This window comes from Rhipicephalus sanguineus, chromosome 2 (genome assembly GCF_013339695.2).
Source record: "Rhipicephalus sanguineus isolate Rsan-2018 chromosome 2, BIME_Rsan_1.4, whole genome shotgun sequence".
Classification (NCBI taxonomy): domain Eukaryota; kingdom Metazoa; phylum Arthropoda; class Arachnida; order Ixodida; family Ixodidae; genus Rhipicephalus; species Rhipicephalus sanguineus.
In genome coordinates, this window is record NC_051177.1 from 181,460,523 (window position 1) to 181,482,359 (window position 21,837).

At 47.6% G+C, this 21,837-nt stretch overlaps 1 protein-coding gene across 1 annotated transcript; it reads right to left on the bottom strand.

Annotated features, from left to right (window-relative positions):
• Positions 1-1,352: 1,352 nt before the first annotated feature.
• LOC119383904 (uncharacterized) lies at positions 1,353-18,375 on the bottom strand. The gene is made up of 3 exons (XM_037652174.2): positions 17,680-18,375; positions 6,086-6,187; positions 1,353-1,982 (listed from the first exon to the last, which is right to left on the bottom strand). The coding sequence occupies exons 1-3, from the start codon at positions 18,131-18,133 to the stop codon at positions 1,909-1,911; spliced, it is 630 nt and encodes a 209-aa protein (XP_037508102.1). The 5' UTR covers positions 18,134-18,375; the 3' UTR covers positions 1,353-1,908.
• Positions 18,376-21,837: the final 3,462 nt, after the last annotated feature.

Genomic DNA, 21,837 nt, shown 5'->3' on the forward strand with positions numbered 1-21,837 from the left:
TCACATTCCACATGAACTGCATTGACTGAGCGCGCGGTTTCGATACCCGGCCACGGCGGCCGCACTTCGTTAAAATTAATCCGGAGTATCCATAAACTATGGCACGCTTCAATCGTATTGCGATTTTGGCACCAGAATCCGCATGCACAGCAAAATGTGGCTCGCACACCAAGATGTTGCAAACTACACATAGGAAAATCTCAACAGTGTTACGCAAATTTTTCTACCTTGCAACATCCATGAACAAGTCCGATGCATTATATATTAATGACGCAGTTAGCGTTCAGGAAAATAAATATCTGACACTAAAGCAGTTACCTGCGCGCATTTGGGTAAACAAGCATTACCTCAACAAACCAACGTCACTTAGTGCTTGTCATTGTTTTCAGTTAGTACAAAGGGTGAACAGACCAAACTTTTACGCGGGTCTTTTTTTTTTATTTCTTTTATTAGCTGGGTGAACTGAACGAAATTTAACAAACTTATTCGATTTTTTCTGCAGATTCCAAATCTATAATTAGAATTTTGGTAGCTGCATTAGTACAAAAGATGTGCAATCTCTAAAAGCATATTTCTTACGGGAATTTTTGGCAACTTTGCTTTGTCAAACACAGAAACAAAGTATGTGGCAAGGCTGCCAGAGAGCTGGTTTAGCCGGTGATGCTAATCCGATTGTCTTCAACAAACTTTGAATGCAAAATAAATAGACGTAAATGTGAGTGAAATTTTTTTGCTGCATACTATTTCTGATAATCGAGAATGATAATTTGGTGAACATTATAAGAAAATAAATAGCATCACCGGCTAGACCAGCTTCCTGGCAATCTTGCCACATACTTTGTTTTTGTGTTTGACGAAGCAAAGTTGCCAAAAATCCCTGTAAGAAATATGCTTAAATATGTGTTAGAAATTGCATATGTTTTGTTCTAATGCAGCTATTAAAAATCTACTTAGAGATTTTGAATCTGCAGAAAAAGCTGAATAAGTGTATTAAATTTCATGCCATTCACCCAACTTTTAAAAAGCCATTTTTTGAGACCCACGTCTCCCCTTCATCAAAATATTTTGGCTTGTGTTTCAGTAGAACTAGCCTAAATTCTCAGTCTGGCTCACGCAAACTGGACACACAGGTTCATCCGAGTTCGCACTCCGTTATGCTCTGTGGATGCAACACAGGTGTCCATGTGCTTTTTCACACAATGCAAAGCATTTTCCATTACCTTCTACGTGGCTAGCGCTTTCAGAAACCATTTCCTTTCAAAAGCTTGTACAACCACAGCTGCAAAACAATGAGAAAAACAAAAAGAGGCTTTGCCCGTGAGGCAGGCCAAGAAAGAGACAGAACACTTGGGCATTTTTTTAAAACTAGAAGATCCACCTGGGCTCTCTTTATTCACCTCGGCATGCTTTTTCACGTGCATGCCACGCACGCAAACAGCCCTGTGCGCAACAATTGCTGGCATCCACTTCCGCACAGAAACAGGAAGGGAAAAACAAAAAGAGGGGAACAAACGATGTGTTTATGCACAAACTCTCTGCAGAATGAAAGAGGGCGAGGGTTGTTGTTGGTCCTGGCACGCACGCCTGAGAGATGACCTTCTTTAATACAGCACCTCCCTCGCCCGTCTCGAAGAAGAGTAGGAGGAGGCCTTCCACTGCCCCTGGCAGACTGGTACAGGCACGAAAGACAAAGACACACAGAAAAATGAAAAACATGCAGAGAGAGAGAGTCTGGGAGTACAGGGAGGGCTATAATATTAATGAAAGATAGAAAAAAAAAACAAAGGCTCATAGGAACAGGGGCAGCAGAGGCAACAACTCCCAGACAGGAGGCAGAGTCAGATGGGTGCATTGGTAGCAGTGCCCTCCCGGGGCAACTGGGCGAAGCAACGTCATCGGCAGCAGCCGTTACTGGGCATAAGCGGCAGCTGGAACACCAGTGTTGCGAGGGGGTCCACGGTTCCCTGTCGGGCGCCCACGTCCTGCAGAAAAACGCAAAATATTTTTAACGAAGGAGGCAAATACGTTAACACCTTCATTCCATGCTCATTACGTCCACACATTTCACACACGTCCATTACTGTGCTTTAAAAGGGTTTGAACTTGAGCTAGTTGGTCTAGCTACCTACCTGGGCAACTTGGTGCATCTAGTTTGCATGCGCAGTGTTCTACAAAACCATAGAATACATGCAGACTTGCCATATGAAAGCTAGGGAAATGGCAGAAGATTTTTATTAGAATGTGTTTGGTTTTTAAGCACAGGTGTTTGGGTTTTAAGCAAAGCAGAGGAAAAGTATGGAGGAAGAACAAAAAATAGCTGAACTCTCTCCACTTACAGTTACTGTACCACGATTTTTCTTTTCATACAGGCATCAGGCTGAACAAGAAATTGAGCTTGGCGCCTCTCAGGCTATCACAAAGGTCCCCTTTGTAACGGGGACTACCCCTCGATCCACAGCAATGCGCATAACCAAAGATCGGTTAGGTTGCCTGGTGCATGCAACGCAGAAGTACAACATGCAGCAAGTACTACACTCAAACTTCATTATAACTAAGTAACATCTGCCCCGAAAATAACTTCGTTATATCCGAAAATTCGTTATAAACGTTTATTCGTAACACTGTAGCTATGACAAGACTATTCTTCATTTACTTCATTTATATCGGAGTTCGTTATATCGAGGTTTGAGTGTAGTACTTTCTTCCTTTCACCTGCATTGTGGAAGAATAATGGGGAGATACACAGCAACTGCAGGCCGTGCAGTGAAGCAAACTTTCTCTCATTACTGTAAGATATTGTTTTCCTCTATGCCTGGCAATTGCCTAGAAACCAATAAGATTGGTACCTTGAAATGCTTCCTTAAAAAGGCCCCAGGAGAAAAAGGAAAGGCTGACCTTAAAGGGGTACTGACACGAATATTTTCAGTTGTTTTTTTTGCGTCAAATGAAAGCTCAAGCCTTCAAGAGCCTAGAAAAGGTAGTGCCAAGCATGAGTGCGCCCTGATACAGTAATTACAGTATGTTTTTAAAAGCTAGTTTCGGTTCCTACTGTACCCTGACGTCACAACACAGTATGAGCTTCTTGTCACATGCTCGCACAATACAGTCAAACCTCGTTAATACGTACCCGCTTTAAGCGTACTAACGGTTAAAACGTAGTGGCGACGAATCCCCGACAGTCTCATAGAGCCTAATGCATTCGCTGACCGCTTAAGCAGTAGTGCTTCGTCCTACGCCTACCGGTTAGTGCGTACCCTGCGTACCGCGATAACATTTTGTGCCATAAAATTTTACTGCGCCGCTGAACGCCGCTGACGCCACAATGTGCCGCCAAAGGTTTTCCGTCATTTCGAGAAGTGCGTAGATCAGTCGATCACTGATTCCGACTTCCGCGTGATTGCGGCGACACCTTTGCGGGTAAGCAACGGGAAAGAACGAAGGTGAGGCAGCGGCCACTGACGAATGCGCTAGCATGACTTATCAATGACAACCTTATCACAATAAGTATCTTCAGATATCTGCTCGGGCACACGTGCGGCGCAGCACCACTTTAAGCCTACTGCATGCTTTTAATAGGCGACAACCTGAACGCGCTGCCGCCGATCGCTGTCGCCTCGTTGTGCGGGGCAGTGTTCAAGCGCGCGCCGCTTTGTAGAAACGAAAGCAGCTCGCTGTTGCGGAGTTGAGCGTTAATGGTCGCGGGCGACGAGAAAGCTCTTTGTATTGACGCTATCACGCTAAACGCACACATACGGTATAGTAAGCGTAGCGCTGCTGTAACCATACTGCACGCTTTTATTGGGAGACCACCCAAACATGCTTCCGTCCGCTGCCAGGACCGCTAGAGCGTCGCGGAGTGCGCATCGCTTGCAGGCAGTTCGTCATCGCTGCGTCAACCGAACAAGCTACTCGCCGCATCTGTGCACGGTCTGGAGCGAAATGGGTACGAAGAACACTCCCACGAGAAATGCACGCGTGCGGAACAGCAAGCGGCCCGGCAGTGACGGCATGAGCCGAGAAGTCGACGCGCTGCACGCAACTAGCCAGGAGACTGTTGGCTCCACGCAGCCGTACCGCGTTTCACTGGAACTGTGTCAGTTTTCGTTTGGTAGCAGATCGCGGTACAGACGCACACACATATATCACGGAAAGCAGACACTGTCCGTTTTGTCGCTATGTCGGTCACTGCGTATACCGGACCCTGTAATAGTTCAGACATGCTCCTTGGCGTCGCCACCGCAAGCTATCGGCACTATCAGACGGCCGTGCAAGAGTACCAGAATCTTTTCTCCACTTTGGCAAAAAAAAAAAGAAAATGCTTCGCTGTGGGTACTTTAGCCAATATTTGCTGTGGCACTGCATTTATTTCTTTGCTGGCGGCGATGGTGAACGCGAGGAGATGCAAATTTTTACCTCCGCACTGTGGCTCCGTTGGTGACACACAAGCGGCCTTCTTGGAAGTTTTAGTACCTAACGTCATCACAACTAGCCAGACTGCTGCGTGAAGTCACCAGAATTTGTACTGCAGCCTGACGTCAAGCTAGTGTTGATGTCAGTAGGTGCGCCATTGAAAAATTGACTTTAATATAAAATTAAAATATCTGATCAGCATTTGCTGAGCTTCACACTTGCTCAGAGCCATCACTGCAGACAGGAGATTTGTATGGCAGAGTAAACTCGCCTTCGAAAAAAGGTGTCAGTACCCCTTTAAGAAACGAGGCCCCACTAAGATTTGGTTATTACGCTCAAACCTCGTTATAACAGTCACACCTGCGACGAAAATAACTTCCGTTATATCCAAAAATTCGTTACAAATGTTTATTTTTAACACTGTATCTATGACAAGACTATTCTTCATTTACTTCGTTATAACCAATAATTCGTTATATCCGTGTTCGTTATATCGAGGTTAGAGTGTATGTTAAAAGTTGCAGGGCACAGCCCAGGGAGCTTTTTACCATAAAAAATTCTGAAATTAGTTTCATATTACAGGAAATAGGAAAAGTTGAAATGTCACATCAAGCAAATTCGATAACAATGTCTGGATTTTTTCTGTTCTTTTTTTGCAATAGTATACTAAAAACTTGCTTTCGAAAGTGAAATTCAGTGGCCACCACTTTTTTTTTTGTCTTTGCCAAGCTTGCACGTACAGCAGCAAGATCGTGTTCCTTTGTTACTTTGCAGAGTCTTCAGTTCTTATGCATAAGCACTGTCCCTGTAGGATTGCATATCAAAATGCAGTAATGTAAAAAAACCGGGGTGGTACTGTTCATTAAAGGGGTCATGAACAACTTTTCCAAGTAATGACCTAATGACCTCAGTATCGGAGTTTACTGCCTCCCGAATCGATTGCCGCAAAAATTTCTCGAATCCATCAAGAATGAGCGGAGTTACGGGGTTTGGCGCACGCTCTCAGTGCTTTCTCTCTTTTCTCGTGCCGACGAGCGCACTGGAAGCTACACAGGGAGGGATGGCACGGGGGAAATAAGTTATGTCAGCGCGCGTCATGAAACGCCTCCGCTCTCCCGCTGTGATTCGCATGCGCGAGTGCGGCTACTGTGTAAAGTTAGCAGACTGAGGAGTGCGGCGTGGGCAAGTGGCGGCACCCCGTGGCAAGAAGCGCATCTCATCCGGCTATCGGCCAATAAGCATGCTATGTCTCTTGCGACGTAAACAGGCAGATCCGCGACATCAACGTGCAGACACCCAGCCCACCGACGAGAGTGAGAACCGGCCTCTGTTTGAAAAGAGGGCGCCTGAGGAAATGGCAACTTCGCGCTCCGCTTGTGGCCTTTACGCGGCGCGCACGACTGTAATAATTTGCAGAGCAGTTCATAGTCATGTCAGCTTTCTGCAGGATGTGTTTTTTCAACAAGCCCAAGGGGTGCTTCATGACCCCTTTAACAGACCATTAGTTAAACTGCCACAATCATGGCCTTAGACAGCTTGAGCTATGCCGCCTGAAATCAGATTTTTACCTTATCTGCAGTACGACCACAAAGCAGTAGCACATGTCCCATTTGCTCAGAGTCACATTTTTCTATTTTTTGTTATTGAAGCCCTCCGATTAGAAATCGCCACTTACCCTGGTGCTGTCCTCCCCTAGGTCCAGACCCCGACTGCCTTGGGGCTCCCCGGTAGCCTTCCGATCGATCATGGCCACTACCATTGGGCTGCCATTGTGGGCCTGGAGGGTAGATGGCAACATTAAGAATTGCGACGAAATAGCAGGACGTGATGGCACTGTGAAAATTAGCCACTACTCGGTAACACCCTTATCAGCTCCCAAAAGCTGCTGGGACTTTACAAGCTGGACACTGCACAATCCGACCATGTTGGCATTAAAGGACTCCTAAATGATCTTAGATCATTTTTTAACATTTCAAGTAAGCGCGCGCACTGAGTTCAGAATGCAGTCACAATGAACCATGGCAAATGTGGCAGCGCTACGAGCTGCAAGAGCGCCACTAATTCCAAGAAACAATCCCTCGTCCTTTCTGGGCCTTTCGGTAATCCCCAGCATTGGCCATGAAGTAAACATTCATGTCTGGTCATGTCATCCACAAGAAGAACCTGCTTGTCTGTTTGCAGGTACAAGTGCTCGCCGCTCTTCCTCCTTGCACGGTGAGGAGGAACGCTCATCGAGGACGAGAGACAAGCCGATGAATGGAGTTTAGCAAAGGAAGAGCGAAGCGAGCGGGAGCGGCGATTTTGGATCATCAAATGCATGTAGTTCCGCTGTTACGGCACCACTTTGAGAAATTCTCGCGGCTATTTTTTTGTTGTAGACTCGTCCACAACTGCAACACCACAACTATATTTCCATTTCAAGGTGATTTAGGGGCCCTCTAAAGGGAAGGGGGGGGGGGCTTATGGTTGCAACGGAAGGAAACTGATGGGTGTATGTATTAATTTACTGCTTCTGAGGGCCGCAGCAACGCCATAAATAAATTATTGCCAGCAAAATTTGTAGACGTCGGCGATTGATACACATAATTATACGACATGTGCATGCGTGCGTAATTCCAGGACAAAATCTACGATGTTCCCCAACAGCTAGCAGCCCCTTGCCAATCATTATGCACTTTTCTGCACTACTTGGGAGATTTATGGCCATGCCCGTAGAATCGGGAGAATGGGCAGGTATGTACAGTGAACTGCCCATTTTTCAGATGCCCGATTTTCAGGACATGCTCGAAATTTCAGACGCTTTCGCTAGACCTCTTATGTATAAGAACGTCCGAAATTTCGGACGCTGAAACTCTTCAACGTCTGATTTTTCGGACTTTCTGCCCACATTGCGGGTCCGAAAGACATTAACTGAAGCCCCCACCTCTGCCGAGTCTATCATTTTGTAGGTTTGAACCACCGCTTTCGTGAGTCGATCTGTTTGCAATAGTAGCAGAGTCCGAAAGTCAGCTTTGCCGCAGTGCCGATGTGTTATGGGGTGATGTAGACCAGAAATTCAAACGGGCCGCTATCACAGCGCCGTGTGGCGATGTCTTTACGGATAAACAGCGGAAATGCACAGAGGCAAACGCGCCAATACAGCTTAAAATCGCTGACAACACTTACAATAAGGAGCTTCAATTAACTGCTCGGTAGTGCATGTGGCCTAGCGCGGTTGCATGAGTACTGCACGCATTTAATACGCGAGAACCCAAATGCACCGCGCCGCCATCCATGCTGCCTCTTAGTGCGAGACCACTAAGTGCGCCGCACAGACGCGTTGCCTTCACAAACGAAACTCGCTCGCCATTGTCGCGCCCATATGCGGCCAGGAACGGAGTGGGCATCACGAACTATTTCATGACAAATACGTGCTTACAATACAGCTACCGTACAGTGACGGCGTCAGCTTAGTTTGCAATGTGCTGCACACAACTATAAACGATAGACTTCACACGGCAGCAAATGCTGCGTATCGGCGGAGATTCTGCGATGTGTGTGCGCATCGCTTACGTGCGCACACACATCGGGGAAAGCCAGTCGAGTCGTCCACTCTTCTGCCACAGTCTGTGTGCTGCGTCATAGTTTCCAAACGCTCCATGTGAAAGAGCCGTAATCTATTCCGAGCTTTGCTGGTATCAGTGACACTCATCACGAGACGCAAACTTGCAAGTGGTGGTTGCCACGTAGTTAAGCGGGGTTTGCGGCAGGTAACGAATGTATTTGCGAGAGCCTGGGCATGCACCAAAATACCCGATAAGTGCACTGGGAGGCATTAAAGCTATTTCTGATGTGGCTGTCGCAATTTGACCGCTTGAGCGGAATAAAACAGCATAAATTTGTTTTTTCGACCTCCCCAATTTTTCGGGCGATTTCGCAGTCCCTAGGGGGTCCGAAAAATCTGACGTTGACTGTATGTATTCATATCCGAAATTCGCATCACCAGAAAACATGGAAAACTACCATAAAACCGCAATAGAGTTCTTTTTTTAAAAAGAAACAGCCACAAAAAGTCGACCTCAGTCTTATATACCGGTCATTGGCAGAAAAACTTCGGAAGTCTGACGACTATGGGCAACTGTCAGCCGCCTCCATCGCCATCACATTGTTTACTAACCAGCTTTGTGCCGTGGGCGGCCTCATTTTGTGTTTTGCTGTTGTCTTGTGAATCTATTTCGACTGCCCTTTTTCTTGTTCTCGACCGGTGACCGACGACAGTTCACCGTAGCGTTGAAGAAAACAGCGGGTGAGTTCGCGAAGGTACGAAGAAATCTGGTCTGAAGTGTGTGGAAGATGCGTTGGGATGCTAGCACACGTGAATGCGAGCGGAAACTGTGAGTTGCAAACAATAACTGAAAGTTTATCATTGCACGGGTGTTCTCACTGCTCCACTCTCGGTGGATACTCTATTTTTTGTTGCTTCCTGCGATGGCGGCAGCTCCGGTTACAGCGGCACGTATGGCCACGATCAGTGGGCAGATTGAATGCACCACAGAAGCATTCGCTACTGGCGGACACTGAAGGATCGCAAAACGACACGCAGTAATCAGAAGAAAACTGCTTTGGTGCCAGACCACAGCATATCTTGAGCTGGAGACAAAGGTTGCAGAGTTATCCAGGAGCCACGCTCACGTCGTGGTTGCTACCGGTGACCTCGGAGTGCATCCAAATTAAAGCTGTCAAGATGGTTTTGACGTTTTACGAAGATAATACTTGTAGCCCATCTTTTGACTTTCTGCCATGTGCCATGTGCATGTAAACACACCAGTGGATAAATGTCATTTTCACTGTGCACCATTTGAAACTGCGTTTGTTTCACGGTAAGAGCGCCTTCTGAAACTTTGGCCATTCCATACACTTTTCTTTTTTTTTTTCCAATTTTTAGTAGTTGAAGTCGTGGGGTCAACCTACCTGTATTCCGGTTTTTACGGCAGTATGTGACAAAGGTGGCATTTCGCAAAATACTAGCGGCAAAATGTCCTACGTTTCACAAAGTTCGTGCGAGGCTGCCGCGCATACGACGAAAGTGAACCTAGCGGTATAACAACTTCATCAAGCAACCCTGTGTCACACCATGTGACTCTATAGACGTGTACAGGAATGGCGCAGCTGCCTGACCGTCACTTCTTGCACATGAGCAGTCTTTGGAACATGGTGTTTTAGTTATAGTGCGTATATTTGCTCCTCTGGCGACTTAAGTTACATGCAGTCTATGGTGTAATAGAAAGGTAGTCCGACCAACACTGCACAAGCTCGCACGTTTTCCTTAAACTACGCATACTCGCAGCTACTGTAGCATGGTGAGCGCATGTGAGCATAGGCACATGCTACGGCGTTTCGAACACGATAGATTAGTTTCGTTTTCGAAATATGAAAACACCATGTTGGGCGCAGAATAGTGAAAATGTAGCAGGATTAGTCTTTTGAAGCAGTTTGGTGCAATTGACGCAGTTATCACACCGCTGCTATTGCAAACTAAACAAGTTGCCATATATTGCCGCGTATAAGTAGACTCCGAATATAAGACGAACCCCCCAACTTTTGACCCCGAAATCGGGAAAAAAACTGCAAATAAATTATTTTAGAAAATGGGCCGCATTGACAAAAAAAAAAAAAGAAAAAAAAAATTGCCAGCAAATTACAAGTTTAGGCCTTCATGTAGCAGTCATGATCGCGCACTTCACGAAAGCTTCACGCACCATGTCGTCTGGCAGCCCGTACCAAGCGTCGGACACCCACTGTGCCACAGTGCTCAAAGGAGCCCGCCTCACACGCCCCGTCGGCGTCTGGGGCTTGTCGTCCTGGTCCATCTAGTCTTTGTAAAGTGCCGCCACCCGATGCTAAGGGGGGAGGTGGCGATCGAAAAAAACTTTTTTGTTTGTTGACCTAGAGCAACGCAATTTGGCAGGCACACTGAAGAGTGTCTCGAATAGCTATATATGAAGTTTCATTGCGATATCTCGAGTAGTTTTCAAATTGCACTATGTTACATAATCTGATGACATACTCTGCTAGTGAAAAGCCTAGCATTGTAACAAAACATGCCAGGAAGGTCCAAGTGGTTTTGATCTTTACTCAAAAGAACACTACACAGGATGACATTATTAAAAATTGTCTATTCCTTTTAGTTTTTTTACAAATAACATCCCCATCAGCTTCATGTATTGCATCAGAACTTCTCATTCACTAATTATCACATATAAAAAAAAACTAGGCCCTAAGCAAGGTAAAGAATAATGTCATCCTGTCAACAAGACTTCAACGATTAGAAAGAAAACGGAATGAAAATCTGTGTAGTAGTTGCCAAGATATCTGCTCCACGAGCTGAGCAACGTGCCAAAAAAACAGTATTGAAAAAACTGCATTTAAAGTTTGGCCTTCTCTAAAACACCTTAAGATTGTGATCTTTGGTTTTTTGTTTTATGATGTTTCACTTCTTGGGACATGTGGCCTTTTTCCAGTGTGCCTTTGTTCTTTTTTCATAACCTCCTCCTTTTTTTGATCTACAAAAAACCAGTATGGATTTCAAACCAAGTTATCTGTATGAAGGAGTGGTGTGATAGACATGACAGAAAAAAAGATATTGCAATCTAATAAGGCCATATACTGAAATAATTACATATTTCTTGTACTTATGCTGTAATTAGCATAATTAAGTCTTACTTATTGATTACAATTAATCATTGAATAATTTTTACAAAGAGAGAGGTTTGTTGTGACAGAAAATGGCTCACACCATGATAGGCCGATGCCTTCATTCCAAATAAGAAACAGTTATGGCCAAGACGTTAGTGGCACAGAGATTTTTGAGCAGTTTATTCAATGACGCGAGGCGGGCAGATAAAAATTCGTCCCGCTGCTTCATACACGTTCTTTTGCCACTCTCGCGTATGAAACGTATTATCATTCGGCCGACCGCGGCAGTGCTAGTCTATAAGGCTTTCACTGTTTCAGAACATTCATAAACGCCTGCGGACGATACCAAGCACGGCTCCAAGCACGTCTAAATTACGTCACTAGTGCTTATTGACAGCACTCTGACCGTAAAGTGCTCGGCCGCGGGGTCCGTGGAGCCGGCGTGTGATGTGCTTGGTGGCGGCGTTTGGTGACGATGCGCGAATGCACAGCTACAATGACGAAAAATCTGCGCGCAGTATACTTGGTCTCGCATTTTCGGGTGCCAATGCGTGAAACTGCTACCGCTGCTCCGAGCAGTTCGTGGCCGTGAGGTCTGACGAGCTTGGCTGCGGAGTTCACTGCCAATGTGTAAAATGCCCATCCGTGGTTCCGAAGTGCCAGCGAGCGATGTGCTTCTTCGCTTGCGAAGAAGCACACAGCCGCGGGTACGCTAGCGCGTTGTTCTTGCTCGCAAGGTTCGAGGTTCGTCTCGCTAAACGACGCCATGAGCGGAGTTAGGCCTAGTGACGACTCCCGAGCAGTAGGTGCGCAGGCCGTGGTGCCCGTTGCTTCGAAGTGCGTAATGCGTGGTCGTGAGTACGAAGAGTCGTCCCGCGATGGCTTTCGTCACGATGTCAGAAGTGCTGATAAGCAGAAATCAAAGCTAGAGAGTCGGTCCGAGACGCGCATTTCCAATGTTCGCCAGGAGCGCGGCGCACTCCTGGCGAACATCCTCTTGCAGCTCCAAACTGAAGCGTAATTATATTCCAAGTGATTGTCGAGCCGTGAACACAGAACAATTGCGAACATGTCACGAAGTAGCGCGATTCTCGACAGCCGTGAACTTGCGACGTGCAATCGGCAGACGACGATCTCCCAGAGCGAGCATCGGACCAATGGCGAGGCGAGCTGGGGCAACATGGCGGACGCGGCCAATCAGAGGCTTCGGAACGACTCTCAAGTGTTTGCTTTTTGTGCGCTTCTTTCTGAATGGAGGAGCACGTTGAAGTGGGGAATTTGAACACTGAGAAATGCCCTTTGCGACAAGCCCAAGAAGTTGGATCGCGGACGCGCCATCGCGGAGCTACAATTTTTTGAAAATCGCTGTTTTTTTGCGATTTCCACAATAATTTTCGCCACCTCGGAGGGCAAAACAAATTTTTCGAGGCCCTTCTGGGTGGTTTTCAGTGTAGATATTTTGGAATCAGAAAAAGGGTTCCAGAAACTGAAAACTTGATTTTCAGAAAATCGATTTTTTTTTTTGCCATTTTTCGCGATACGAAAGCCGCGTCCCCCCTTAAATGGCTTGTTTTGTGCCACGTCGAGCGGCTGGAGCACAGGAGTCAAGCCACCCAGGATGATCAACTGGCAATCTGTGTTGGCCACGGCTCTCTTCACACGTTCCGTGATGTAACCACAGAACAAGTCGAGCACAAGCACGCTCTTGGGCTTGAGAAGACCGCCTGGGCGCTTGCAGCCAGACGAGGTGGAACCATTCAAGCACAGTCTCCTCGGTGAAAAACCCCTTGTCGTTGACGCGAACAATGACTTTTGGGGGGAATTTCTCCTCGGGCATCGTCTTCCGCTTAAAGACGATGAAAGGTGGCAGTTTGTGGCCGTCGGCGGTGCAGCACAGCATTACCGTAAAACGGTTGTGCTCATTGCCCGTCGTCATCAGGCGCACTTGCCGCTCACCTTTAGCTGACATGGTCCGTTTGCTCGGAATGTCGAACCAGACAGGTGTCTGATCGGCGTTGCCGATCTGGCCGAGCGTGAAGGTGTGTTGCGCCTTCCGTTCACTCACAAAGTTCAAGAAGGCTTTTTTCCCCTTCATATTCCTCTGGTGGCTTTTGACAAACAGTCGTGCGTCGCCTTAGACTCAGCCCGTTCCTACTCATGAAACTCGTCACCCATTTCTTAAGAAATTTTTAATTCACTGCGGGCGATCTCCAATCCGTTCGCAACATTGCGAGCCTTCACCTGAATGTCCTTGTAGGACACACTCCGGCCTTTGTCATGCTGACCCATTATTCAACAGCTTATTCGATGGCAGGGTACTTCCCTTCCTTCGGTCCCCGGAACGATTTTCATGATCCAGCGCACACGAAGTTTATCCCTCAGTTGGCCCCAACATCGCACACATTTTTTCGAGACGCCGAATTCACGCTCCGCTGAGAGGTTGTTCGTCGATTCGGCGTGAAGGATCACTTTTCGCTTGAAGGCGGCATTGTAGATGCACCGATGAGTTGGTGCCATTTTGGTTCGGATCTCTCGACGAGGGCGAAGCTACCGAGAGAGCAGAGCTTGCTAAGGCTGAGCAGAATCAACGCACACAATGCAGGCCCACAATGCACTCTGACGAAGGTCAAGAACCGATCCAAAGCCCATGCCGAAGCTCTCCGTCCTGCCTCCGAGATTCGCGTGTGCAAGATCGGACCTATGGAGGCTGCATTCACAGTGTTGATCCACGTACCGTCACAGAACACTTAGTACCGTACGTAGAAAATGGGTAAAATATATTTGAATTGTTTTTGCTATATACAGTCGATCCCGGATATATCGAACTCGGATATATGAAATTATTGGCTATATTGAACAGTTGAGAAATCCCCTTGAATTTCCCTTGCAAAAGTATGGGGCTGGTGCGCACATATATCAAACTCCCGCACAGCGAAACATCCGTTATATCGAACGCTGCGCCGCGCCGAAGCCCAGAAAGTGCATTTTTCCTAAAAATATTGATCATTTTTCGGCCATGTTCTAACAAGTTCCGATCCCTTGTCGCGCGCAGGTGACGAAAAGGCGGTATTATACCATTGTGTTGATCTATAGTCGGGTACAACTTTAGAAAAAAGCGGCATTTGCACCTCAAAGGCGGATGCACACGCGCTTCCACCAATGGGCGCGCGCTCTAGACTGACGTCACGAGCCGGACGGCCGGTGACTCCGCTCAAGGAGAAGATGGCCGCCCGCGCTTCGAACTCGGCCGAGTCGCGTCAGCGGGACTATTTCTTTGCCGCGGAGGCAATCGGCTGCCGCGCTTCGGTCATATGGGCGGGGCCTCTCCTTTTTTCTAAAGTTGTACCCGACTATAGTTCGTTGTGCAGCGCTTGTCACTGCACCGGTACATTTGATGCATGAACCGCAGGTTTTAACGCGCGGGCATAGTGTTTTTCAAAATGAGAATGCGAAGTGACTCGACAGCCGCATAGTACTGTTTGCATTCCCTTCCTTGTTTGTTCGCGCACGATGGCATGCGGGCCCGAAAAGCATGGCCTTCGAGATCCGCAATCTCGTGACATATTTTTTCTGTTTTCGGTTTTAATACGGACATCTCAGAGGCGAGGCTTTCTTTCGCATTTCTCGCCAAAGCAACGGCTGCCTTCTACAAAGCCAGAAGTGTCATCGCTATCGCCAACATGTCGACGTCAAGTAAACGCAGTCGTGCACCATTTCCTTGCGGGCCTTGGTGCCAGGTGATGACTTTGGGTGCGTCATGACCGCTGACTACGGTGTACGGTGCATCAGTGAATTTTGCGACGTATCGGACGGGAGCACAGCGAGCGACTCCATCGGTGCAGATTACGACGTAGCCGTTTCTGACTGCATCGATGCCGAGATCATAGCTGACGTTGCCAGTGCTGCGGAAATGGACCTGTGCGGTTTGAAGATGCCAATGCCACCGCTAAACCCTTTACCGCGCTACAGAGCTTGCATCAGCGTTCAACATCGATCACCGCTGTTGTGGCCGAACGTGCTGAATTTGCTTATTTGGAAAGCTTCAATGATATTGACGATAACTTGATGAATTCACGGCGCGCAACAAGGAAGACAAGTTTGCCGACTATTTTCATGCGAAATAAAGAGCGGTAACTTGCAAAAGAAGAAGTTGCCACCGTGTTCTTGAGCAGATGTGAGCGAATCATCATGTTCGCATTTTTTACGATTGCCGAAAACTGTGTCGAGGCCTGCAGTGCTTTAATTTAAGCCTTAAATACGCATATTTTGTATTTCGAATTCTCGATACATCGAACTATTTCACGGTCCCCTTCGAGTTCTATATATCCGGGAACGACTGTAATATGCATATAAAATAGACGCAAAGTAATAGTAATAACCTTGATAAACGCTGGTTTCCTTACGTTTGTTTTTTTATCCCCCCCCCCCCCTTTTCATGTAGGAATCCGCATATAAGCCTACCCCCCTAAACTTGGCACTCCGATTAAAAAAAAAAAAGTCTATTTATATGCGGAAATATACAGTAGTACAGTCAAATCTCGTTACAAAGAACACCACATTAACGAACATTTCAAGTTAACGAACTTTTAAGAAATCCCGTGCCGACTGCTTATAGTTTCAATGTAAAAATATTTCACTACTACGAACTTCAGATTAACGAACATTTCAGAATAACGATCGTTATTTAATTCCCGTGTAATCTTAACAACGCCTCAGTACTACGAACTTATATCCCGAAATGCGAGGATTCTTAGATTTCAGTGTATCGGTCATGGCAGTCGGAGCTGTAAGGTAGCAGACGACGCAGCGCGAAGAGCGGACGCCCTCCCGCTAAAACCTGAGATGGCACGGGAGGAGAAAGACGCGGGCGGAGAACTTTTTTTTCCCCCTTCGTTGCGGAGGCGACAACGCATCAGGTTTTGTAAAGGCCCAACCGCATGCATAGCACGCGACTTCCGAGCGAAGGCGACTGCGACAAACGGGCTCCGTCGCGCTGCTCGATTGAAAACTATTGCGCGCACGCAGGCAAATTACGAAAAAGAATTACAGAGTAGATGAATGACAACATGCCAAATTTATTATTGTCTTGTTTGAGATAAAGATGCCATAAAAGCGTTTCGGGACTTCCTTTTTTCGCAATCTTATGTTTAACCGCGGCAGTAGTATCTGCTGTGATCCCATGGGGCGCCCGGAAGCGTACGCTGCCTACGCTATGTCGCACTTTGCAAACTGCGTTATGTTGGGGTTAGTCCACGAGGCGCATTTCGACAACGTTTCCTCTTGCTGTCATAGAACGTTTAAGAAAAGCCGCAGCGCCTCACGTCGTTGCTTCGCAGGGAGAAGGGCTACCTCACACGACGACGATGTTGACATTGCAGCAAGCTACCACCACTGCAGCAAGCTACCACCGAAACATCAAAACGAACCGTCGATCATAAATAACGACAAAATACGGCCGCTGCCTCGCTCTCCGCGTGAGATGGGGCTGTAAATAAGGTAGTCTATAACTTGCATTCCTTGAAGTACGCGCCGAGTGGAAGCATCACGAGCAAATTGCAACCGAAGCAAGGGTCAGAGATGCTGCCATGTTGTTGGATATCGTCATGCTCACTTCCGGGCGACAAGCGATGTTTTCTGGCTTTCCAGAAACCTGGGATGCTATCGCGGAACGATTCTATTTCAGATTCCAATGCCTTTCGTGCTTTTCGCGCTTGGCCAGTGGTCAGAACGACGGTCCGTCCGCGTTATCAGCGCGATCAGCCAGCCGTGTGGAATCGGAAATAGCATCGTTTCGCGATTGCACCCCTGCGACAAGCGACGGCGATGGATGGCCCTCCGCGACAGCAAATCCTGTCGGCCGTCGCTCAAAACTCGCGTGCATGCAGTTGGGCCTTAAAGGATTGCAGCGATGACATGGACGACGATGTCACGGTAGCACCCGAAGATGGCGACGAGTCCGTGTCGGCCACAGATGAGTTGGACTACTTGAGGAAACTCCGCATATTCATAGAAAAAAGCGGAACAGCGACCGAAGCGGCGGATAAAAATGCGGACGGTCTAGAATCGTTCGTGACGCAGAGTTTGTGCTGCACCCTTCAAAAAAACGATCACGGACTATTTCAAATAAACGTGCCTTGTCTGACGTTCACGTGTGTATTGTTGTGAGAAACGAGTTCAAGGACGTACCGTTGCAAAGGTAGGACGTTTGCGTTACTGAAATTCTATTGTTATGGTAAATTTTTGGGCTTTCACTATAACGACCTTTCAGAATAACGAACATTTTTCCGCGGTCCCCTGAAGTTCGTTATACCGAGATTTCACTGTACATGTTCCCTGGTGTTTCCTCGCAACAAAAATGCGACTAGTTATCGGCAGCTTTGGTACAAGCAGAGATTCAAGATTTACAGCATGCTAGCATTGCTTACAGCTTAGTTCTTGTCAGAGAGCCTGAAAAGCTTTTATAGAACCATTTCGAGAAGCAAGTCTGCACATGGTGAAGTCATCAATGAAGCTACAGGGTTATCTTCAAGCAGCAAGAAATTTTACACTCCAGTACGACCAGCCATGTAGTAAGGCTCCTTTGCAGTCCCCTACCTTTGCCATTGGTGTAGCCACCCCTCCTGGGAGGTCCTCCCTGGCCGCCGGGGCCACCCCTCCGGGGCCTCCTGTCATCGCCGTGGGCATTGCGGAGGCTCTGGTTGGTGAACGTCACAGTGGGAATCGGCATGTGCTCAGAATAGTCCACAGTCATTGGCGGAAGCTGCGGTTGATGCGGCGGTGGCTGCTGCGGATGTGGCTGGGGCTGCGGAGGTTGCTGCTGGACAATGGGCTGTTGCACGGGCTGCACCACAGGCTGTGGATGGGGCGGGATGGCATGGCTCACTAGCGGCTGGTGGGGAGCAACGTGGTGGGGGGGAGGAGGCACGGCCGCTACGGGATGGGGAGGGGGACCGGCAGTCAGCACGAAGCCGGCGGGCTGCACGACAGCGGTGGGTGGAAGGGCCATTGCAGGCACCGAGGGGAGGGCCGCCACGACAGCCGGGTCCATGTGCGGCGACTCCAGGTCGATCTGAGACTCTTGGAAGAAGTCAAGCCGGCTGGGGACCAGGGAGGGAGCCTCTGCCACCGCTGCCGATTCGGAGATGGCGTCGCCAGGCAGCAGGGGGGGTGGGGCTGTAGTCGCCTGCAGCAACGGGTGCCACTGGGATGGGTGTTGGCTCAGTCTCCCGCAGAGGGCTCGGCGCTGTTGCTACTGGTTGTGGAAGTGGTGGTTGCTGCTGCTGGGGTGACTCTACCAAGGGTTCAGGCACCTGCGTACACGTGCCAGCACAATTAAGTACATCAGAACCTTTTAATTACATCTCTTAGGGGACTACAAAAGAAAAGAAGCACGATCAGGAAAAGCTTGACATGCATTAATGGTTTTTACAGAGAGGGCAGCTTTTTCAGTATGCAAACCAGTACTGCGTAGACCACTTATAATGTAAGTTGTTGCAGTCGCGAATATCTGCGCTATAGGGAACCCAAGCTCAAGTTCGCGGCGCGACGACAGCTCCGTACTGCGGCTCTGGTGCAACTGGGGGCATGCGCGGCTGACTCGGCCTATTTGTCAGCAGCGGGCACACTCACATGCGCATTCCTCAGTCGGTGAGGGAAACTGGGGCGCCGTGCCGGCAGCTTGGTATGCTGAACCGAGCGGCTTGCTGTGCAAAGCTGCATTTCCGCGTTCGCAGAAGCGACCCCGCAGAAGCCAGGTCTGAAGTATTGCTGTGTTGTGGGCTGCCACAACAGTGCAGACAACACCAAAGCACGCGATTCATGTGTGACACTGTATCGGTTCCCGGGCATGTTGCAGAGAAATAAGGGCGACAAGCGTGGATCACCACAGTAAGGAGAATCAAGTATGTCCTTGTTGATAGCACTGTCTCGCCTTCTGCTTTGGCTGTCTCAGTTCACTGCTTTCGTTCCTTTCGACTATCTGTATCAGTATGTAACGCGGCGCATGCACGCAGCGACTACAGTAATGATTACTCGCTGTCTTCTCGCATTGTGAAAGTCCAGTTACGGTTGTAGCTGAAACAACTTTGTGTTTTGATTCCCCGTGTTCGTGAGACCTACCTGTCGTTGTCGAACGTTCAGACTAGCGTTATACCGCGGCTGGTTGAATTCAACTGAATTTGGCACATTGTCAAAAGTTCGGCGCCTGCAAACGATTCGGGAAGGCTGCTTTATCACGCCGGAACGGACGTGTTCGTGCAGCATGTTTTATACGCCTGTAAAGTCAATATTCTCATAAAAAGAGAGTGCAAGCATGACGCGAGAGCCGAAAAAATGAGGCGAGCAGTTCAGCTTTCCTCGCAGTGGTTAAAGCTCAGCTAGCTGCCTCGCGTCTAAATCGGCGGGTGATGCTCCAGCTGCACTGAGGACTTGACTAACCTTCTCAGGCTTTTCTAGTACCATGGCCGTATAATTTATTTTTTTCGCACGCCGCAAACGTTTGTTCACGAAAGTACACGGCTGCTACTGCAAGCATGCCATATCAAAACAACAATCATATGATTTATACTCCACAATGCACAACATCGATAGCGTGCACGGCTTCACTTCGCAGCTCATATGGACCATTACATATCTTCAAAATGACAGAATGAGTCTTACATCGGGGTATACGTCCTACAGGGTGTTATCGCGACTTTGAAAATGCATTTCGTGTTGACTCTGGCGTCGTCGTCGTTGATCATCTGCTCTTCACCTTAAACGTGATTGACGAGCCTTTCTCCTTTTATCAAGTTTGCTTTTCGGAAGTGCCTGTCCAGCTCGGAGATCTTTTTGAAGCCATGCTGCAAGCGGTACATTGTGAAGCAACACTAATGTACTGCGAGAGCTCTGCACGTGCACACAAGCGAGCGGCGTCGAGAACGGAGAACGCTCGTTGCATGCTCCCAGTTTCTATTTTTCTGCCAGAGATGGCACTGCCTGTCAAGAGCAGCAGCGCCACTAAGCGATGCTTGGGGAGCTTATGCCCAAAACATTCTTCAAAGGCTGCACGAGTGCAAAACATGACCAAGAGGCAGCCACGAGATTCTGACAATCCAGGCTTGCGACTGGGGTGTAAGTTTGTTAATTGACAATTAACGTTCAAGGACCGGCGGTGCCGACATAACGAACGCAGAAAAAAAATAAATAAGTGCGCCGTAGGTGTAAGTCACCTACTAACTTTTCAGACTTCTTTATTTATATGGACTTCGTGCGCTGTGCAGAAACTATACGTGGGCTGCAACTTGGCATGCTGTCGTGGAGAGCTTGCCCACGACAAAACGAATATCGGGCATAGAAGATATTGCACTCATGACACAAAGTTTCGCTTCGTGTTCAGGAGAACAGCGCGGCAACTATCTTGAAAAAGGCAACATTACAACAACCTTTCTTTCTGTTCAGAAGACGCCTAATCATAAGCATCATATTTACAAAAATCCAACATGCCCCTTATTTCTGATGAAATGGGTCCAAGAAGCCTGCACATTACCATCAGATACAAAACTGAAAGCATGCTGTGGTGTTGCCAGCAGCTTAATGTCAGATGCAAGTGTCACAGCTATCACAAAACTGCAACAACCAATTTTGCAATGGGTTCACATAGGTTCATTTCGTGCTAAGCTGTGGCCTTTGTGTATCACTATTTGTTCCCAATGATGGTTAAGTGATGACGCACTTTTATTATCAAAGCTCATATTAAAGGAAAGGTATTTTCCAGGCCGAAGATAGCAAAAGAGCTACACCGCATCTTAGTCCACAAGTGGATCAAAGCAAAAGATCTTTAGCTACGTTGAAACCAAAAACAAATCTTAACGACCCAGAAACTGGAAGATATTCAGATTTCAAGAAAAGCTTGCAGATTTTGTGAACTCTGGGTAGACTGCTTCTTGAGGTATTCGCCCTTGAATTCACATCCAATCAAGGTCTATCCAGAAGAGACTTTAAAGATGGCAATTACCTGGAGAAGGTTTCCCCTTCTAGGAAGGTAAATTATGCCAGTCTATCTCTTTTTCAGACTGTCAACACAGAGTTGTAGTGGCTGCTTGTCTAAATACAATTGGTCCCAATTAGGAAGTGTTCCGACACGCTTAGACAGCTCCCCCCAACACGATCCCCTCTCACTTTTGGAGTGTCTGTACCTCAGCTTTTTTTCTGCGAACTCGCTTCCTAAATGCTGAAGCATATTCTTCCCCTGCACTACATGAACCTGTTTTTACTTATCAAACACCACTCTAGCTCTGCTCTTGCAACGCTAACATGCATATATTTGCGTCAATGCTAAACGAAGCTTCGATGAGAGCATGCCAAGGTTTTCTATTAAGGGGTGGCGCGCCTCAGAAACATTTTTAGTCGTACGAGCACAGAGCGACACTCCTTGCTGTAACCCAGACCACCCTGTGTAGTGCTGGTGCAAGATGTGCAAAAACCCCCGATAAATAAAAGAACTTATATAAGAGGGTTGGAATGGGTTAAGCTAAAGATTGTATGTGATAGAGTGGAGATTAGGGCATGTCATAAGTTAAAATTGGAGCCATACAATTAATAGATGTCAGTATAAACAGCAATTGCATCTCGGAAACCCAATAGGGTGGGGCTTGTTGCAGTACCCGACTGACGAGATCACTTCTCTTTATGTGGCTTCGGCAATGTGCGAAACACTAACAGTGAAAACGTATATAAAAGGGAAGAAACTGGTGCAAGTGGCACTCCCAGACC

Bases quoted from the DNA above. Each gene is read 5' to 3' on its own strand.
- LOC119383904 (XM_037652174.2), bottom strand. From the start codon at position 18,133: ATGGACCCGGCTGTCGTGGCGGCCCTCCCCTCGGTGCCTGCAATGGCC. The intron at 6,188-17,679 runs GTAGGGGACTGC...TCTACCCTCCAG, and splicing joins TGGCTACACCAATGGCAAAG to GCCCACAATGGCAGCCCAAT. The intron at 1,983-6,085 runs GTAAGTGGCGAT...GTTTTTCTGCAG, and splicing joins TAGGGGAGGACAGCACCAGG to GACGTGGGCGCCCGACAGGG.